This window comes from Siphateles boraxobius, unplaced genomic scaffold (genome assembly GCF_051911475.1).
Source record: "Siphateles boraxobius isolate OS27281-9 unplaced genomic scaffold, OSU_SipBor_1 9, whole genome shotgun sequence".
Taxonomy (NCBI): Eukaryota; Metazoa; Chordata; class Actinopteri; order Cypriniformes; family Leuciscidae; genus Siphateles; species Siphateles boraxobius.
The window spans coordinates 17,163,585-17,180,442 of NW_027509219.1; the positions used below are offsets into that span (position 1 = coordinate 17,163,585).

Here is a 16,858-nt window from a genome sequence, read left to right on the forward strand (position 1 = left end):
CTGCTGTCACACAACCAAAAAACCCTTTTAAAAAACATTTAAGAATTCTTCTAAAAGATCTTTCTATTATCTGTTGAAGTATCATTACGCTTAATATATATATAAAATCATCATTTATTGGGTACTTTCAGTTGGGAGGTGGCTGTCCCGAACCCTAAATTTCAATTTATGAAAAATATATTGAAATAAATTTTTTCCATATAAAATGTTATTTTTAAGTGAAGTTAAAAAAAATATATATATATTTTCTTTTTAAATCATGAAACTTAATGAAAAAATTTTGTCCCACATTTGCATGTTACTACCAAAACAGTATATGTTTTAGTCCATTGGCTGAGACTGATTTTAACTACACCCCTACATTTTTGATCAGGAAATATTTCTGTCCCTCTCTCTCATAGCCACATGGTGAATAGGTAGGGCCCATCATTTTCTATAATGCTAATCCATAAAATGTAGTTTTTATATGTGTACAACTGTTCAGAACTGTGCTAGGTAACAATGTGCTGATTAGCATCTTTGAGCTAGGCTAAAAAGCATCTAAAATTGTCACTACCGAAACGTGGTGAAGTTTGAGTTGTGAAATCATTGTTTTGGTAGTGACAAATAGGAACACATAATCCTTTATTTGGGTGAAATAAACACAATTTTATTACAGTTATGCAACTCAATAGTATTTTAGTATGTTTTATTAGTGTTTTTTTATGCAAGTTGAAATTCTGCAATGTGATGTGGTCGTTACTGTCACTACCGAAACATGGGATGTTTTGTCAAAAATAAAGTAAATTGAATTTTCAACTAAGATTTTATGATAGTACCTTGGATATTATACAATTTGCATACATACAAAATTTGTGGGAAAAAACTTTCTTTCAAGATGTTTCCAACTCTGATGTTTAACCAATTCTGTAGAATGGCCCATATAATAGCAAAGACATACAGAATGCCATTTGCACACTCTGCATTTCAGTGTTGTGGAAACAGTAGTTGTTTGCAAGTAAAATCAACCTGAGGGTTATGATGTTGGTATTCTGACATTAAAAATAAATCATTGTTCATAAATGAGATGCTTATTCTCATGTGGAAGATAGGGGTTGAGAAAAAAAATGTCAGTGTGAATATTTAATGCATTACATATATCCTGAGGTAGTTGTGCATAAAACGTTAGAAAATCCCTCCTTTAAACACAAAATTTTCTGCCTTGCTTTGACACATAAGAAATAATAGTGATTTATTTGTTCACTTTGTTGTATTTAAATGGATTAAATGAGAGTTTTGTCTCTATGTAATCTGGATGCGAGAAGAATTCTTTGGCACAAAGCACATCCTGAAATGCAGTTAGCCTCTGCAGGAAGCCCATATGGTGCCTTCATCTCTTAATGCATCTGTGGGAGTTGGCTTATCAGAGAAAATATTCAAATTACATTATTATGATCTTTCCTAAACCTTAATGAGTCTTTGAAAAAAAGAAAAGAAAAAAGAAATTGGCAGGAAACAATGAGTCGAAGAAAAAGTTTTGTAGCTTTGTTGAAAATATTTGATGTAATAAATGTTGCACTGAGATTTAAAATGTATTTGTTTCAAAGGACAGTTAGGATTACTTCATAATACACAAACTGTCTATATATAGTATATGAGGGTATTTCTGTATTGTAAGACTGGTTGATGCATATCGACAATTCACAGTATATTCAAAATGAATATGACTTCTCAATTTCTTCCCTTTCTGCTTTAAAGAAGACCCTAATTTTTCTTTTTATTAAACCCCTGATCCTGCAGTCCATTTGTTAGACTGTCAGGACGACTACATCTTTGGAGCCTATGCAACTGACATTTTGAATTTGAGCTTATTAGTTACGGTAAAGGAAAAGATTATGGCACCATTATTGATCCCTTCTGGAGGTAAGACAACTCAAAAGAGAATATTTTCATTGAGCTGCTGCCTCTGGCTATCAATCAGCCACCCAAGGTAAAGAGAAACCGTGTTCTCCCGGTAGGACAGTAGCTCTCTTGTCTCTCTGGAGTCTTTTGGACTTTAATGTCGTCTTTCAGCTCAAAGCCAGAGAGTCGCTGTCATAAAATATCCAGCTACTTCCCAATCCTCTTCATGCTCGTTGCTTCATCCCTATCAAACACAGAGCATATTCAGTCTACCTTTGACTGATGCCCTGTGTCCGAAGTGGATTTCAAAGGGTGTGTTCAGCCACCAGTGAGATTCTCATCACATGGAGTTTATATGTTTGCCTCAGCAAATGGCATAAGAAACAAGTGAACATCAGTTTATTACATAAAAGGCAGTCGAGAAGGAAATATCGCTTTCGCCAATCGCCACAGATATGGCCCGCCGCAGATGAGTAGCTGAGTTAAACCAGCAAGCTGAGCCAGCAAGCTGACGTGCAAACTGAGGCAAATTAAACTGAAAGTTTAACATCTTACCAGTGCTGATGCCGCTCTCTCTCCTATTGCGGTCTTTGATCTTGAAATTAGCTGATGATTAATGAAATACAGCTCATAACTGTTGCTATCACTGACGTGAACTCAAAATAAATTCAAATTCAATTTTTGCATATAGAGTGGGAATTGAAGCTCGGAGTAATATTTGTTTTGCGGAAACACATTTGTGTAGCTATCAATCAATGAAAATGCATGAAGTGACCAGGTTAAAATAGGACCAATGACACATTAAAGTGTAACCAAAAATTGTATGTATTATTATTTTTTTTAACTAATGATTGCTTATATCTAAAAATAAATCAAGTGATTGTATTATATATTTATATATCATTTTTATTTTATTCCTTTTTTTTTCTTTATTTAAATTTTATAAAACCTAATGGATATATATATATATATATATATATATATATATATATATATATAAATAAATGCTTCAGGCATATAGCTACTGTTTATATTAATGTATTTTTTTTTTTTTAAATTTAATAAATATATTGATGTCTTTTATATATTTATATGAAGTATGATTTTCTTATTGTATATTGCTTTTTTATTCATACTTTTATATTTACAAAAGATCAATTTTTATATTATTGCTTCATGAATGGTGTCTGTTTTTGATGTTACATGGCGTTGCAGATATGTGTTTTTTTTATTAGTCATACTGCTTCTTTGTGTGTGTGTACTGCAGCTTAAGGCATAGAGGAAGTGAATGTACATTAATATGCACACAGTTGCTTTTTCACTTCATTTATACCTCTAAAGAGACAGTCAGTTATCCCATTATTTATAGTGCTAGGAGCAAATTAACTGCTGTAATTTACTGTTTGTGGTGCAGAAATTTCCATCTGCCAGCAGTGTGTTACTTTTGTCCTGTTGATCAAACTGGTTCCATTTATTTAACGACCGTTCTAGGATTGTATCCCGGCACGGCAGGTACTCTCTCAATCTCTCCTCCGACGCCCCACGTAAACAGCCTGTCCTTCCCCATGCTGAGTTAAGATTGCCTGGGGCTTCCTGCCAAATCTGCCTTCAACATGAAAACCTAGATGTTGTCAGCGGCATGATTTCAAAGTCGCTAACCACACCTGATACCGATGTTTCATTTGCTATCTGTGTCTCCTTCCCTAGGGCTTCCTCAATGCAGTGTTCGAGAGGCTAAAGCAGTTTCTAGAATGCTGTGAGTATTACATGTTTTTTTGCTTTCTAATTCCAATAGTGTAACACCATTTTTAGGATTGTTTTTGAGTTTTTTCCTATGGTGTTTTCTAAAGTGTTTTCTCTTGTTTCAAATACATTTGTCATTAATGTTCTTCCATATTTTTCCATCGACATAGGAATTTATGATTTATAACAGTCCTTTGTGATCGTTGCTTGTCAGACTGTACGAACATGATCCCTGCTGTAAGCTGTCAACACTGTAGGATCTCAGTTGTCATTGATGTCAACTCGCTCTGTGTTTTACATCATCAATCTGTGACAAGTTCAGTGACTGTGAGCTGCATTTACATGCAGGATAAAAAATTGTGGCTAGCAAACAAAAGCAGTCTCTAGCGTTAATTTTCATCATGGCTTTTCGTAAAAAAAAAGAACACTTGGGAAAATGTGTGGAGTAAGTACTGGCTTGTTGTCTCAAGTCATTAATTGTGTTCTGCGCTCCTGTTGGTTTTTCATTTGACGGTTGTCGTAGGAGAAGCCACACTGCAGTAAAACTTTCTGACAATGGCAGAATTTTGTTGGAGGTAAAATTTGATCACATTGGTCATTAATCGGCTGTCGGCGAACATGTCAAACTAGCGAAATGTTGTACAATTTAAAATAGCAGTTTTCTCTTTTAGTATATTTTAAAATGTAATTTATTCCTGTAATGGCAAAGCTGAATTTTCAGCATAATTACTCCTGTCTTCAGTGTCACATGATCCTTCAGAAATCATTCTAATATGCTGATATACTGCTCAAGAAACATTCCCATATTATCAATAATAAAATCATCTTTTATAAAAAATATCATTTTAAATGGTCACTTTTGATCTATTTTAAACATCCTCGCTGAATATTTTACTCCATGTATAATATAATTTTTTTTTACCGTATTAGGCTACTTTGACAGGGGTAATCGCATGTAAAGATACTTGATTTTAAACATATTCAGTACTATTCATTTCTTTGTGTAAAACTTTACAACTGACTGAGAACACCTTAAAAGACTTTTCTCCACAATTTACTGTTAGACTTGTTCTTATCCAATTAAATTTTATTCAAAGCTATTCCCATTTGGAAAGTAAAGTGGTGTGATATAGTGGAATTGGATTTAGAGGAACAACCATTTAGGAGAAATGAACGTTTGATTTTGATTGTAGGAGTTTTTAATCCTCAGCCCTTCCAGAGATATCAACCACATATTGGGTTACAGAGTTCATTATCTGTTATTGAGTGAAGCAAACGCATCGTTCCTGTTCAGTTTTGACTGTCAATTTAAGTCAAAACCCTATCTACAGGTTTTGAAAAAAATTTTTTTTTATCATTATTAGGCCTAAATTTATGGAAGGCTGTGCATTTTGAAATTGTACAGGTGTGTTGTGCTTCAATATTATCTTTTCTGCAGTTTAATCAAAAATTATATAAGTAAAAAGGGTTTGTATGAAAATAACTTTTAGATATTTCTGATTGAGATCACAAGGTTAATTCTGATGGACTGCAGTTCTTTATTGCAAGATTATAGAGTGCATAGTCAAAGGCCAAACTAATTTATTTTTGAAAGATCACTACTTCAAAGGCTCCAACTAAATTTTTGCTGAAGCAGAAGACAATAATGCCAAATCTGCATGGTTTCACCTGGAGACACTGTGCCTGCTTTTCCCAGGCTCGTCGTTGCACGAGTTATATGTCATCAGATGAGACAGAAGCAAGCTGTTATCTACTGGTGATATCACAGGCAACATGTTTTCCTGGCTGGGCCGCAGGTCAGGTTTCATTCGGCCTGTTGGTATTTCGGCGTGGATGAGAAACTTAGCTTATGAGCAAACAGTATGTGAAATATCAACTCTGGGCCAGATAAGGTCCTCCAAATAATCCAGGCTTTTTGGGGTCTATTCATTTCTTCATTTCACTCCGCATTGAGAAATAGATACCCGATCCCCTTGAAAGGTTACACTGCTCTATCACGCTGTCCTGAGTGTTGACTTGCAAGGAAACAGATTAGTGTCTGCTGTTTGGCTGCTGAGTGGAGCTGCTTTTTTGGTTTTCAAATTTTTTGGCTTTCGTTTGACTATGGATTGTTTCCGCCACATAAAAAAAAAAAACACAATTCCGACTTTTTTCTCAGAATTGCGAGAACTTGATAACTCAAACTCAAACATTATGGAGAAAAGAAATTCTGAATTGCGAGATACAAACTCTTAATTGTGAGAAAAAAGTCAGAATTGTGAGATTACGGCCCGGTTTCACGGCAGGGTTTAGATTAAGCCAGGATTAGGCTTTAGCTCAGTTAGGGCATTTAGATAGCTTTTATAAACATGCCACAGAAAGTAAACATTACTGATGTGCATCTTGAGATAAATTATTCTTAAGGTAAGTTTCTTTCAGTAAGATAAGTTTCTTTCAGTTAAAACAGCTCAAACATGCACTTTAGCCCGGGACCATCTTAAACTTTGTCTGTGAAACCGGGGGTTTAACTCAAGTTATAAAGTCTGAAGCAAAATGTAAACTCGTAATTCTAAGAAACAAGTCAGTTGTTAGATACGTTACAATTACCTTTTAGAATTTTTATTCTGTGGCAGAAACAATCTTCCATAGATTTAGACATTATGATCGATCACAGTATATTCGTACTATGTGTAAAATGCGTTTGATGACACGATTCACCTTAACAGGCAAATTTTTACACATTTGCCCGTCCTCGTGTTGTTCCAAACCTCAGTGATTTACTTTCTTCTGAGCAACACAAAAAGGATTTTTGGCACCTCTTTTCCTTATAATGAAGGTGAATAAAGACTGAGAAAGTTTAAGCTCCAAAATGACAAAACAGCAGCATACCATAAAAATTAGTTCAGACACCTTGTGTGTTTAGACTGTGAAGCAAACTGTTCTATATTCTCAGGTAATCTTCTCCTCAAGTGAGCAAATCATTTCTGAACAGATAATTTAGATAAGGTTTGAACTATCATAAATGTGCTAAGAAGAGATTGATTAGATTTTCAGTGGATAACATCTTGAATTTCGGTCTGTTCCTTATACAGTTGGTACTGCACACACATGAATCGAATCAGAATCAGAATCAGAATCAGAAAGAGCTTTATTGCCAAGTGTGCTTGCACACACAAGGAATTTGTTTTGGTACTGAGGCTTCCAGTGGACTATACAAATACAAATACAACATGAAACATAATACTGCAAATTATAAGAATAAAAAAAAATAAAAATAAAAATATAAATATATGAGAATAAAACTATCACAGTTTGGTTTAGTCAGAATAGACATTTTCAGATTTACAGATTATGAACCCATTTACAGTGGGCACGTTTTATGATTTTTTTAATAGTGCTTTTTGTCATAGAAGTTTTAAAACAACATGAAGATGATTAAATAATGATAACATTTTCATTTTTGTATGGAACTATTCCTCATACAAGGGAACTGAAGCATATGTTTTCAGCCTTTCCATCTACTTTTTGCAGGCCTGCAAGTTGGACCAGGCAGTCTTTGCAGAGAAAAGCTTGAGAAGACCATCATTTTGTTCACCAAAGTTGTAAGTCTAAAAGTTCAGTCAATTAAGAGGGAAACAGAAATAATCTGAGCACTTTTACTTGAGATGTTGTGGGTCATGCTGAACTCTTGAACTGTGGTTTAACTTCATGTCTAATGCTCTCTGCTAGTTGCTGGACTTCCTGGAATATCACCCGTGGCCTTTCATCCCCCTTATTCAGCGATCGCTGGAGTTCGCGGTCAGCTACGTGTTCACCGAGGCTGGCGAGGGAGTTGTTTTTGAGCGTTTTATTGTACAGTGCATGAACCTCATCAAGATGATTGTTAAAAACGATGCCTACAAACCTGCCAAGAACATTGAAGGTAGGAAGCCCATCAGCAGCCTGCGTAATAAATTTGGCAGGGCGAGACTCCATTTTAAAGTTCTAGCTTATTCGAAATAGGAAATGGATAACAGCCTTTTAACACATCAAGGACATTTCAGAGTTGGTAGAGGGCAACGAACCAATGAGATGTTTCATAATGAAATCTGGCTGTTCAGTCATGACTAAGGTTCCCTAGATAGAGATTGAAGTAAACTAATATAAAAATGCCTCTCGTCTCATTGTTTTATTGCCTTACCAATGGACTGTAGGAGCACATGAGACATTTTAATGAATGTAGGGCTGCAACTAACGATTATTTTGATAATCGATTAATCGGACGATTATTTTTTCGATTAATCGATTAATCGGATAGAAATTAAATTAGATTTTTTTTTTTAATCATAACTAAATAAAACCGTAAATCAGGGTATTTATGTGTAAAAGTGTACTTTAAAAAGTGCAAAAGCCACACATTGAGTTTTACTAATATCAATATTTGCATTGTTTTTAATGATAATTGCTGATGGCAAGTTGACAAACATGATTATTGTTAAAAAAAATGATATCCAACATATTATGTTTTAACACAATTTTTGTTAAAACAAATTTACACAGACATGTTGTTCAGATGTGAATATCTGAACTAAAAACAAACTAAAAACATCTAAAATATATAATTCATTTAATTTTTATTTAAAATTAATTATATATAAGGAATATAAGGATAAAGAATATAATATATATTATATATAATATATAAAAGAATAATATAAGGATAAATTGATTAAATAAATATAGAAAGACTGAAAACAATTGTGTGAATGTAGAGCCGCAGTAGATCGCGTTTGAAAAACAATTAAAACTTAGTAGACAAATGCTATAAAAAGAGAACGGAATGGAGGTAACGTTACCCAGCGAGCTAACAGGCTTGAGTAAAGGACAGGAGAAATTATGCATTAGTGCACAAGCATTCGCTGAAAACCACTGAGTACAGTGACTAAAAAACAATATTTTACTGCTGCTGTTATTTACTGCTGCCTTTGTATTTAATGCTTCACTTTGTAAACACCGTTTTAATTTAACCTATTTCTGCGGTAGCGCTATTTTAATCCATCACTTACGTTGCGAGCGAACTGATTGCACAACCTGATGCTCGAGACAAAATACAGACATCCCGGAAGTCCCGGGAGTCTCCCGCATATTGATTGCGGCCCTATGATTGCGGCTCCCTGATGCCCGCGAATTAGTTCAAACTCCCGCGCATGCGAGACAGAAGAGACTGCTCCAAACCGTGTAGCGCGCGCGCTCGGCAGAGCGCCTGAGGGAGAGAGACCTTGCGTGTGTGTGTGTACCAGTAAACGCTCCCCGTGACGTAAGCAGACCAACTAATCGATAATGACATTCGTTGACAACGATTTTCATAATCGATTATAATCGATTTTATCGATTAGTTGTTGCAGCCCTAAATGAATGTTCTAATATCTTGAACATTACTATATGGATAATTGTATATTGAAGTGATGTTGCAATATGCATTCCAGACAGTAAACCAGAGAGCCTGGAGGCACACAAAATTAAGACTTCATTCTTTACACACCAAACGTTGACGGAGATCGGCAGGAGACTGGTATCCAAATACTTTCTGCTGACAGAGGAAGAGCTAACCATGTGGGAAGAAGACCCAGAGAGTTTTGGTAAATGTGAATTATGAACTCAATAACATATCTAAAGCTGTGAAACTTTTTGTTTTTCTGGGCTGTTTGCCATTTAATCAGAGAGAGACAGTAGAGATGGGGAGAAGAAATGAGACATGAGAGAGAATCTATCTTGAATACCAAATGAGAGCCACAGCTTTATATGTCTGCAGTATGTGCGTTAACTGCTAGGTCACATCATGACAAAAAAAACAATTTTTTTGTAATATTTTGTGACGGAACTTAACGAACAATGCTGTGATCTGGGCTGAATGCGCTCGTTGTGTGTGCGTACATATGATGGTATTTTGACCAGCTGAGAACTTGTGAAGAGTTTATAAAATGTGTAAAGGAGTCAAATCAGTGGCAACAATTCCTCCATTGCACACAAAGAAAGATCTGCTGCAAGGTGACGTGTTTCTGATGCCTTTACTGAACTGTAATGGGCAACGTAGCTCCTATGATGAGAAAAAATGGGTATGCTTCAGCATTCTGTCCTTTTTAGGGTGATTTAGATGTCTTTGGTTCGTGTTGCGTTCATATTCCATTCGAACCGCACCAGAGTTCTTTTGGAAGCGGACTAAGACCCATCCTTTCAGCGATCTCGTTCTGCTTGTTTGGTGTGCACTAGGACTCAGGTGGCAGCATTCACACTTATTCAAATGAACCGCATTCACAGAGCAATTTCACCAGAGTTCGGGATAGTTCACCCAAAAATGTAAATTCTGTCATCATTTACTCACCCTCAAGTTGTTCCAAACCTGTATGAGCTTCTTCATTTGTATGAGCTTAAAACATATTTAAGTATTTTAACTTTTTTTTTTCTACTATGGAAGTCAATGGCTACCGTCAACTGTCTGGTTACCGACATTTTTCAAAATATCTTCTTTTGTGTTCAACAGAAGAAAGAGACTCATACAAGTTTGGAACACCTTGAGGGGGAGTAAATGATAACAGTATTTTAATTTTGAAGTGAGCTATCCCTTTTATTTACACAAATGCTGAAAGAATCGCCATTCTAAAAATCCATAGGGCATTCTTTTCTGGGTTTTAGGGCTTCAAACTGAACCACACTGTTGCAGGTGTTCATTAATGATGACCATATATGGCTCAACCTGAATTCATGAATCACTGAGGTGAAAGTGGCTATGGCAACAGATGTAATACCCATGAACTTGAAGTCATGAAGCTTTTTTGTCAGTTATCCGAGCCCTCCGTTGTGTCATGTCCAGAGATGCTGAACCGTACCTGCTGCATTAATTTAACACATGTAATTCATTTCAAGGAAATTGCCTTCACAAAGTACAGTTGGCTGTAATTTAAAATCTCTTGGTGTACTTTGCTGGTGTCATTTTCTAATGTATATTGCCGTGGTCCAGTGATTTGTTTCTGGCATAGGCAATGCCAGTCCTTGAATCGTCCAGAGGTCCGGCTGTCAAGGCAGCGTAATCATAAAAATTGTCTCATTGAAATTCAGCTCACTAACTCAATGGTCCGGTCAAAATGGTTAACAGCCTTTGGAGCGGAAGATTGTCAGTGAATGATGACTAAAATTTTGCTCTGTTTGTCACAAAGCTATCATAGGGCTTTAAATGACTTGGAATATTGTGCTCAAGTAGGATGATTTTGCTTTTTGAAGCTTGACAGCCTCAGTCCTTCTTCAATCCTATTATATTGAATAGAGTGGACAGGACATTCTTCAACAAAGTCATAGGGGTTTGTAATGACATGAAGATGAATAACTGGCTGCAGTTTTATTTTTGAGTGAAATATACCTTTACAGTGCATGATATATGTTGTGACAAGTTGTGTTTAATGTTATTTCTTTTTTCAGCTGTGGAAGAGACAGGTGGTGACTCCTGGAAGTATAGTTTGCGGGTAAGTGATCTCTCTCTATAAAATTTAGTTTGACTGATTTCATAACTTTCATCATTTCTAAAACTGCTTTTTGCATATGCAACATTTCCATTTGCCCGTCTTTTGGTGTACTACCTTACATGCATATGTATTCCAAGGTCAATGGAAGTGTCAGTAAATGCAAAGCGACCAAGTTAAAAGGAATCAGGGGTCTGTCTCATTTCTATGGCATTTACATAGGGGGGCCGTGACCCCTGTCTCTCATGTGACTTGATTTGCATTACATCTGGCTGCCTACTTAATGCGGCTTTTATGTCCTGGCTTTAAAATGACATTGGCTGACTAAACTTATAACCTCATGAGAGAGTAGTGTTTTACATCGCATTTGTCATTTACTCGCTGAAGACACCGCTGTGGAATCACTTCACCGGAAGGGATTTCGAAAGGGAATGTCTTAATTATGCATTAGCTTAAATGTTTCTTGTCGTCTGAATGCAAATATATATATATATATATATATATATATATATATATATTTAAGCAATATGACTGTTGCACATCAGTCTAGCAGTGGATCTTAACTCGGTGGTTACAACTCAAAAATGTGCCACATGTCTGTGATGATTGTGTTGTAGATAGAAAAGAAAAGTGCTTAATTCAAATAATTAATTGTAACTAAAAATAAAATTGTGTGTTAAGATAGCGAAGGTGTAGACAGCATCACTCATTATAATGGCTTATATTGTCTTTTGTTGCGCCGACCGTGTCCAGTGCATATATTTATTTAATTAAATCACAGCCCTTCTGATTTGATAATCACACTAAGCCATATCGCAATTTTGGTTTTTATTTTGATTAATCATTGAGCGTTTCTTGGTAGAAGCTAAAATCTAAAATGAAGTATTTTCTCTGTGATCATCCATATCCAGTCCAGGTATCTGCCCTTATTGATTTTGTCCTGAACCGTATTGATTATGTCAGATTTCCTGAAGGCATAGAACATATGATATGACATGTGTGGGGCATGTTGAGCTTGGCACTCTTTGCAAAGGTGTGATATTTGACCTCATTGTTTCCACTGGGAGGTCAGTGTCCCTGCCTGTAATATTAGATGCTGAAGGCCACTGAGTCAGGTCTCGCACCCTCACTCCTTCTTCTGTAACGGTGGTGGCCGCCCTAACACAAATAAAAAAAACTTTGGCAAGCGGCCGTCTTTCCCCGCTAATCCATCACGATCCCGAACTGGCAACTTCTCAACACACACACAAACGGGATGACACGTCTTTTCAGGTACAACACACTTCCTTATATTCAACTTCCTTCCGTAATTAACGTCAATTGAAATACTCCACCCATTCACGCAAAAAGGAAAGTGAAAGTAAAACAAACAATGTTGTGACTCGTGGCACAGATTTTCTTCACTGTCACACTTCATTGCACACTATTGATTGTGTTGGCAAGAATGATGGATACCACAGAAAACCAGATGTTTGTGTTGAAATGTTGTTCCTGCATTGAAGCTCCCTTATATTTTGTTTCTTTTTGTTTCACTCCATATCTTTACAGCCGTGCACGGAAGTGCTTTTCTTGGACATTTTCCACAACTACAGTCAAACTTTGACACCAGTACTATTGGAGATGGTGCAGAATCTTCAAGGTTGGTTTTATTTGATGTGTTGACGAATATTACATCAACTCCATCTAGGGTTGGAAAATTGTAGCGAAATTATGAATCAAGTTGATTCTTTCAGTACTTTAAGAGTAATTGGAGATTACAGTTTACTTAAATATAAGCCTATTAACAAAACAATGCAAGTTTTATTTATTTGTTTTAATGATTTAATTAGATTTATTTGATTTGATGTTCAAGATAACGGATTCACTTAGTGAGTCATCAGCCTGATTTAAACCAATAACGATTTTGAGAGTGATTTTACAATCTTTTTGAAGTTTATTAAATATTTTTGAGATTTTGAGTATATGAAAAGAAGTTCATAAGAGTCATTCGAGAATCTGACGAATTCACTTCATGAATGTAGATTTAATAGAATCCAGCCTATTGAAAATCATTTGGTCATTTTATAGATTAATTAAAAAAAAGATAAATTCTGATTGATTTCCAACCCTAACTAAATCTCTGCTAGACAAACAGCATTTGGTTTGTTTCCCAACCTGGCCAAGCTGGCTATTCTGTTCTTTTTTTAAAGATGTGGCTTCGGAAACCAAAACAAGCTCAATACACATATGATTTGGTTTTACCTAGTTTGAGGGGTTTTTTTTCAGCAGGGATAGATTCATTACATTTATTAACAGAATAGTGAGCATTTTCATTCATGACTCCTGGCATTCAAGGACACTGTGAATAAATTAGACAAGTCAAAGCTTTGAATGTGATGATTAAAGAATCGCTGATCAAACGAAACTCACTGGTTAAATGAGCTGTCATTATGTTGTGATAATGAAAGAAATGTCACATCTGGAGCAGGAGTAGTTGAGAACATGGTGAAAAAGGATTCTTTTATAAACTGTAGGTGATTTATCACCAGTTAACACTGCAGGTCCCTTTTTATCTATAGTAATTAACATGTTCGCTTCTCACATGAAATATTTTGAAAAGCCGTTCATGTGTGCTACAAGAGTAGGCACTGAAAATGTGTTTGGATGCCACACGGTTTTTACAAAACCTCTTTTTGAAGTGTTTCAGCATGGAAGTACTCTAATTTCTAGCTTCCTGCTGACATTAGCTTAGAGAGGCTGGGTTGACACCAACTGACACATGCCATGCCATCAGTTCTTCAAAGCTCTTTTTGTTTCCAAATAAAGGAACTTTTTTTGTGAGGGAAAACTGACAAAATCACCTGGGGTTCTACTTTAGATGTGGACTTTTTGATTATAGCCCTGCAGGGCAAATGTCAACTTTATAAAGCACGTCCTGCTAAGCTGAAGCGGGTCCACCGCTAGTGCTCCTCTTAAAGCCGCATGTGGCAATTAAGCTGGCACTTTCAGACAAATACAAGGACCATCTGACAAGCGTTACGCTCTCATTGCTTTTGATCTGCTTCCCTAATTAATTAGTGAATGATTCAAATGAGCTTTGTGTGTAAATTAGTTGATAAAAATTTACTATCATGATTAAATTAGGATGATGTGTTAACTGCTAAATGGTATTCATATAATAATCTTTGAGTGTTTTGGCATGGAATTTAGGTTTGGCACATTTTTATCATTATTACATTTCCATGTTTTATTAAATTGAAAGAGATGACAAATTGTTTTTTTTTGCACATCATGTATATCATTATAGTGTGAAGTCATTATAAAAACACACATTCCGATGATGATTCTCATGATGACCCCTCATTTAATTTCCTAGTCGTGTCATTGTTTTTCTATTGAGCATTTTCTGTTTTCTAATTATACATGGAGAATGAGCGTCGCCCCCTCATTGTCGCTTTGGGATGGCTAATTGTGATTGGCTTAGGGAAATGGGATGAAAGTTTTAGTTGTTTATTTTATTACATGCTTTGCTGCTTTTACTACTGCTTGCAAAGTGGTTAAGTCACAATTATTACAGATGTGTAAAGTGCTAGATGTTTCCAACAGGCCTAAAGCACATTTCGAGGAGGGAAAATATCAAAATACTTGCTTTCTCTTTCTCAGGCCCCAGTAATGTTGAGGACCCAGTGCAGATGCTCATGAAGGATGCAGGTACCATCACGCATTACTTACCCTTATACACAACCATCACATCTGAGACTTAAAATGGGCAGTCAAAAAGTATTTCAAAAATGTAAATAGCAAAAAAGAGACTGTTTGGTGTAAAATGAAGAATAAATATTTAAAATATTTAATATTTCTGCTCTAGATTCTGCACTATTATTAAATCTAGTATTATATACATATGTACTGTATATATGCTGTATTATTATATATTATTCTGCTACCTCTTTACATGAAGGTCAGTGTTAGTCAAGTCAAGTTAAAGACCTATATTTCTTTTTTCTGGTTAGCACACGTACATATATGTAGGTATGTATGTATGTATATTAGGGGTGTAACAATATATCGTGCCACAATATATCGCAATACAAAAATGCAACAATACGTATCGTGGATAGTGACAATATGTATCGTGGATAGTCCCCCCCCCCCAAAAAAAAATGTACTGTGTGAGAAAATAATTCAAGTTTTCAGAGTTTTAGTGTCAGTACATTAAACTACTATATATAATGTTGATTATAATGTATAATAATGTAATGGGGGTATATTTGTGGGTCCTGATAATACCAAATGTTACCTGAGCAGTAAAAAGTGTCCAACATTATTTTAAATATATCTAGTCAGTGAAAAGCGCAAGAATATTCTATAATAATTCTGTATTTTCAGCTTCAGAATCATGAATATTTTTATTCTGGTGTCACCATTGTCCTTGGGTTAAAAGCAGAGTTCAAGCCTATTCATTTACACACAAAATTTGATATCAAAGTTAGCATTTTAATCAACAGTAAATTTTTTGTTGACCTTTTATCATATGTCTTGGAGTATCGCAATAATATCGTATCGTGAGTTCAGTATCGTGATATGTATCGAATCGTGACATGAGGGTATCGTTACACCCCTAATGTATATAGATAGATAGATAGATAGATAGATAGATAGATAGATAGATAGATAGATAGATAGATAGATAGATAGATAGATAGATCGATAGATAGATAGATGGATAGATGGATAGATAGATAGATGGATAGATAAGATTATTAACACTTTTATTTTTTTAAACTAGATAACTTATCAAATATATGCAAAACTGACACAGACTCTGTACACCTTTGTACGAAAATCGAGTTTTTAACTTTTAAATTAAATGTTATCTTGTGCAAAAATCAATTGTTTCTCTTTGCAGTGTACAACGCCGTTGGGTTAGCTGCTTATGAATTGTTTGACAATGTGGATTTTGATCAGTGGTTCAAGAACCAACTCCTAGGGGAGCTACAAGTCAGCCATAACAGGTATGATCTAATAAACATCATTAATCTCCTAAAAGCCATTTATACATTTATAAACCTTCGTAAAGAACACTTGATAATGTAATGTCTGTGCAGTATGACATTTCACATCAATAAACTAAACTAATCTTAAGCACTGTTTTCTGTAGATGAAATGATATTCACTTCTATTATTCCAGGAAGTGATGTCACTCCACAGGTGCATTCAAAGAAGCGCCTGTGTGCAGTGATGGGGTCTAACCCTCCTACAGATAAAAGACTAAAGCTTTCTCTCAGAAGTTTTTTTTATTTATTGCATTACTCCTCTGTGAGCTCAGATTGGCAATTTATCAAAAAGAATGTGGGATGAATCCCAGCACCTTCAAGTTTCTTTCTGTTTTCCTATGATTGTTTCTGGAAATCTAGGTTGGTTACATAAAGGTGTACACATTTTAATAGCTCTATTTTGGGGGTGGGGGTGGGGGGGGGGTCTGTTTTGGCCTCAGGAGTTTAAAATTGTGCATGATAACATCAAATGCTGAATGCGGACAACCCCTGGAAAGAGGTGATATCTTTCACTTTTTCTGAAGTCTTAAGAACAGCACAAAGATATCAAGATTTAGATAAACCTCTCAGACGGGAGCCTGGATAATCTTTACACTGCGCCTCAATGACATTTACTGCCTCCTTACAATGGCAGTATTATATCAGCTGTAGTTGATGGATTGGTTAAATAATGTTCTTCTGGGAGACTCCAGCGGTGGACTTGATGAGGTCAAGAGAGTTGGGAAG

General features: G+C 35.5%; 1 protein-coding gene across 1 annotated transcript in view; it reads left to right on the forward strand.

Annotated features, from left to right (window-relative positions):
• Window positions 1–16,858, forward strand: part of ipo11 (importin 11) — a 197,257-nt gene that overhangs the window by 48,995 nt on the left and 131,404 nt on the right. The window contains exons 8-15 of the mRNA XM_077222607.1: window positions 3,589–3,637; window positions 7,135–7,205; window positions 7,333–7,525; window positions 9,069–9,221; window positions 11,056–11,099; window positions 12,645–12,735; window positions 14,739–14,786; window positions 15,985–16,090. Coding sequence (XP_077078722.1) covers window positions 3,589–3,637; window positions 7,135–7,205; window positions 7,333–7,525; window positions 9,069–9,221; window positions 11,056–11,099; window positions 12,645–12,735; window positions 14,739–14,786; window positions 15,985–16,090 — 755 coding nt within the window. The remainder of the gene's footprint in view (window positions 1–3,588; window positions 3,638–7,134; window positions 7,206–7,332; window positions 7,526–9,068; window positions 9,222–11,055; window positions 11,100–12,644; window positions 12,736–14,738; window positions 14,787–15,984; window positions 16,091–16,858) is intronic.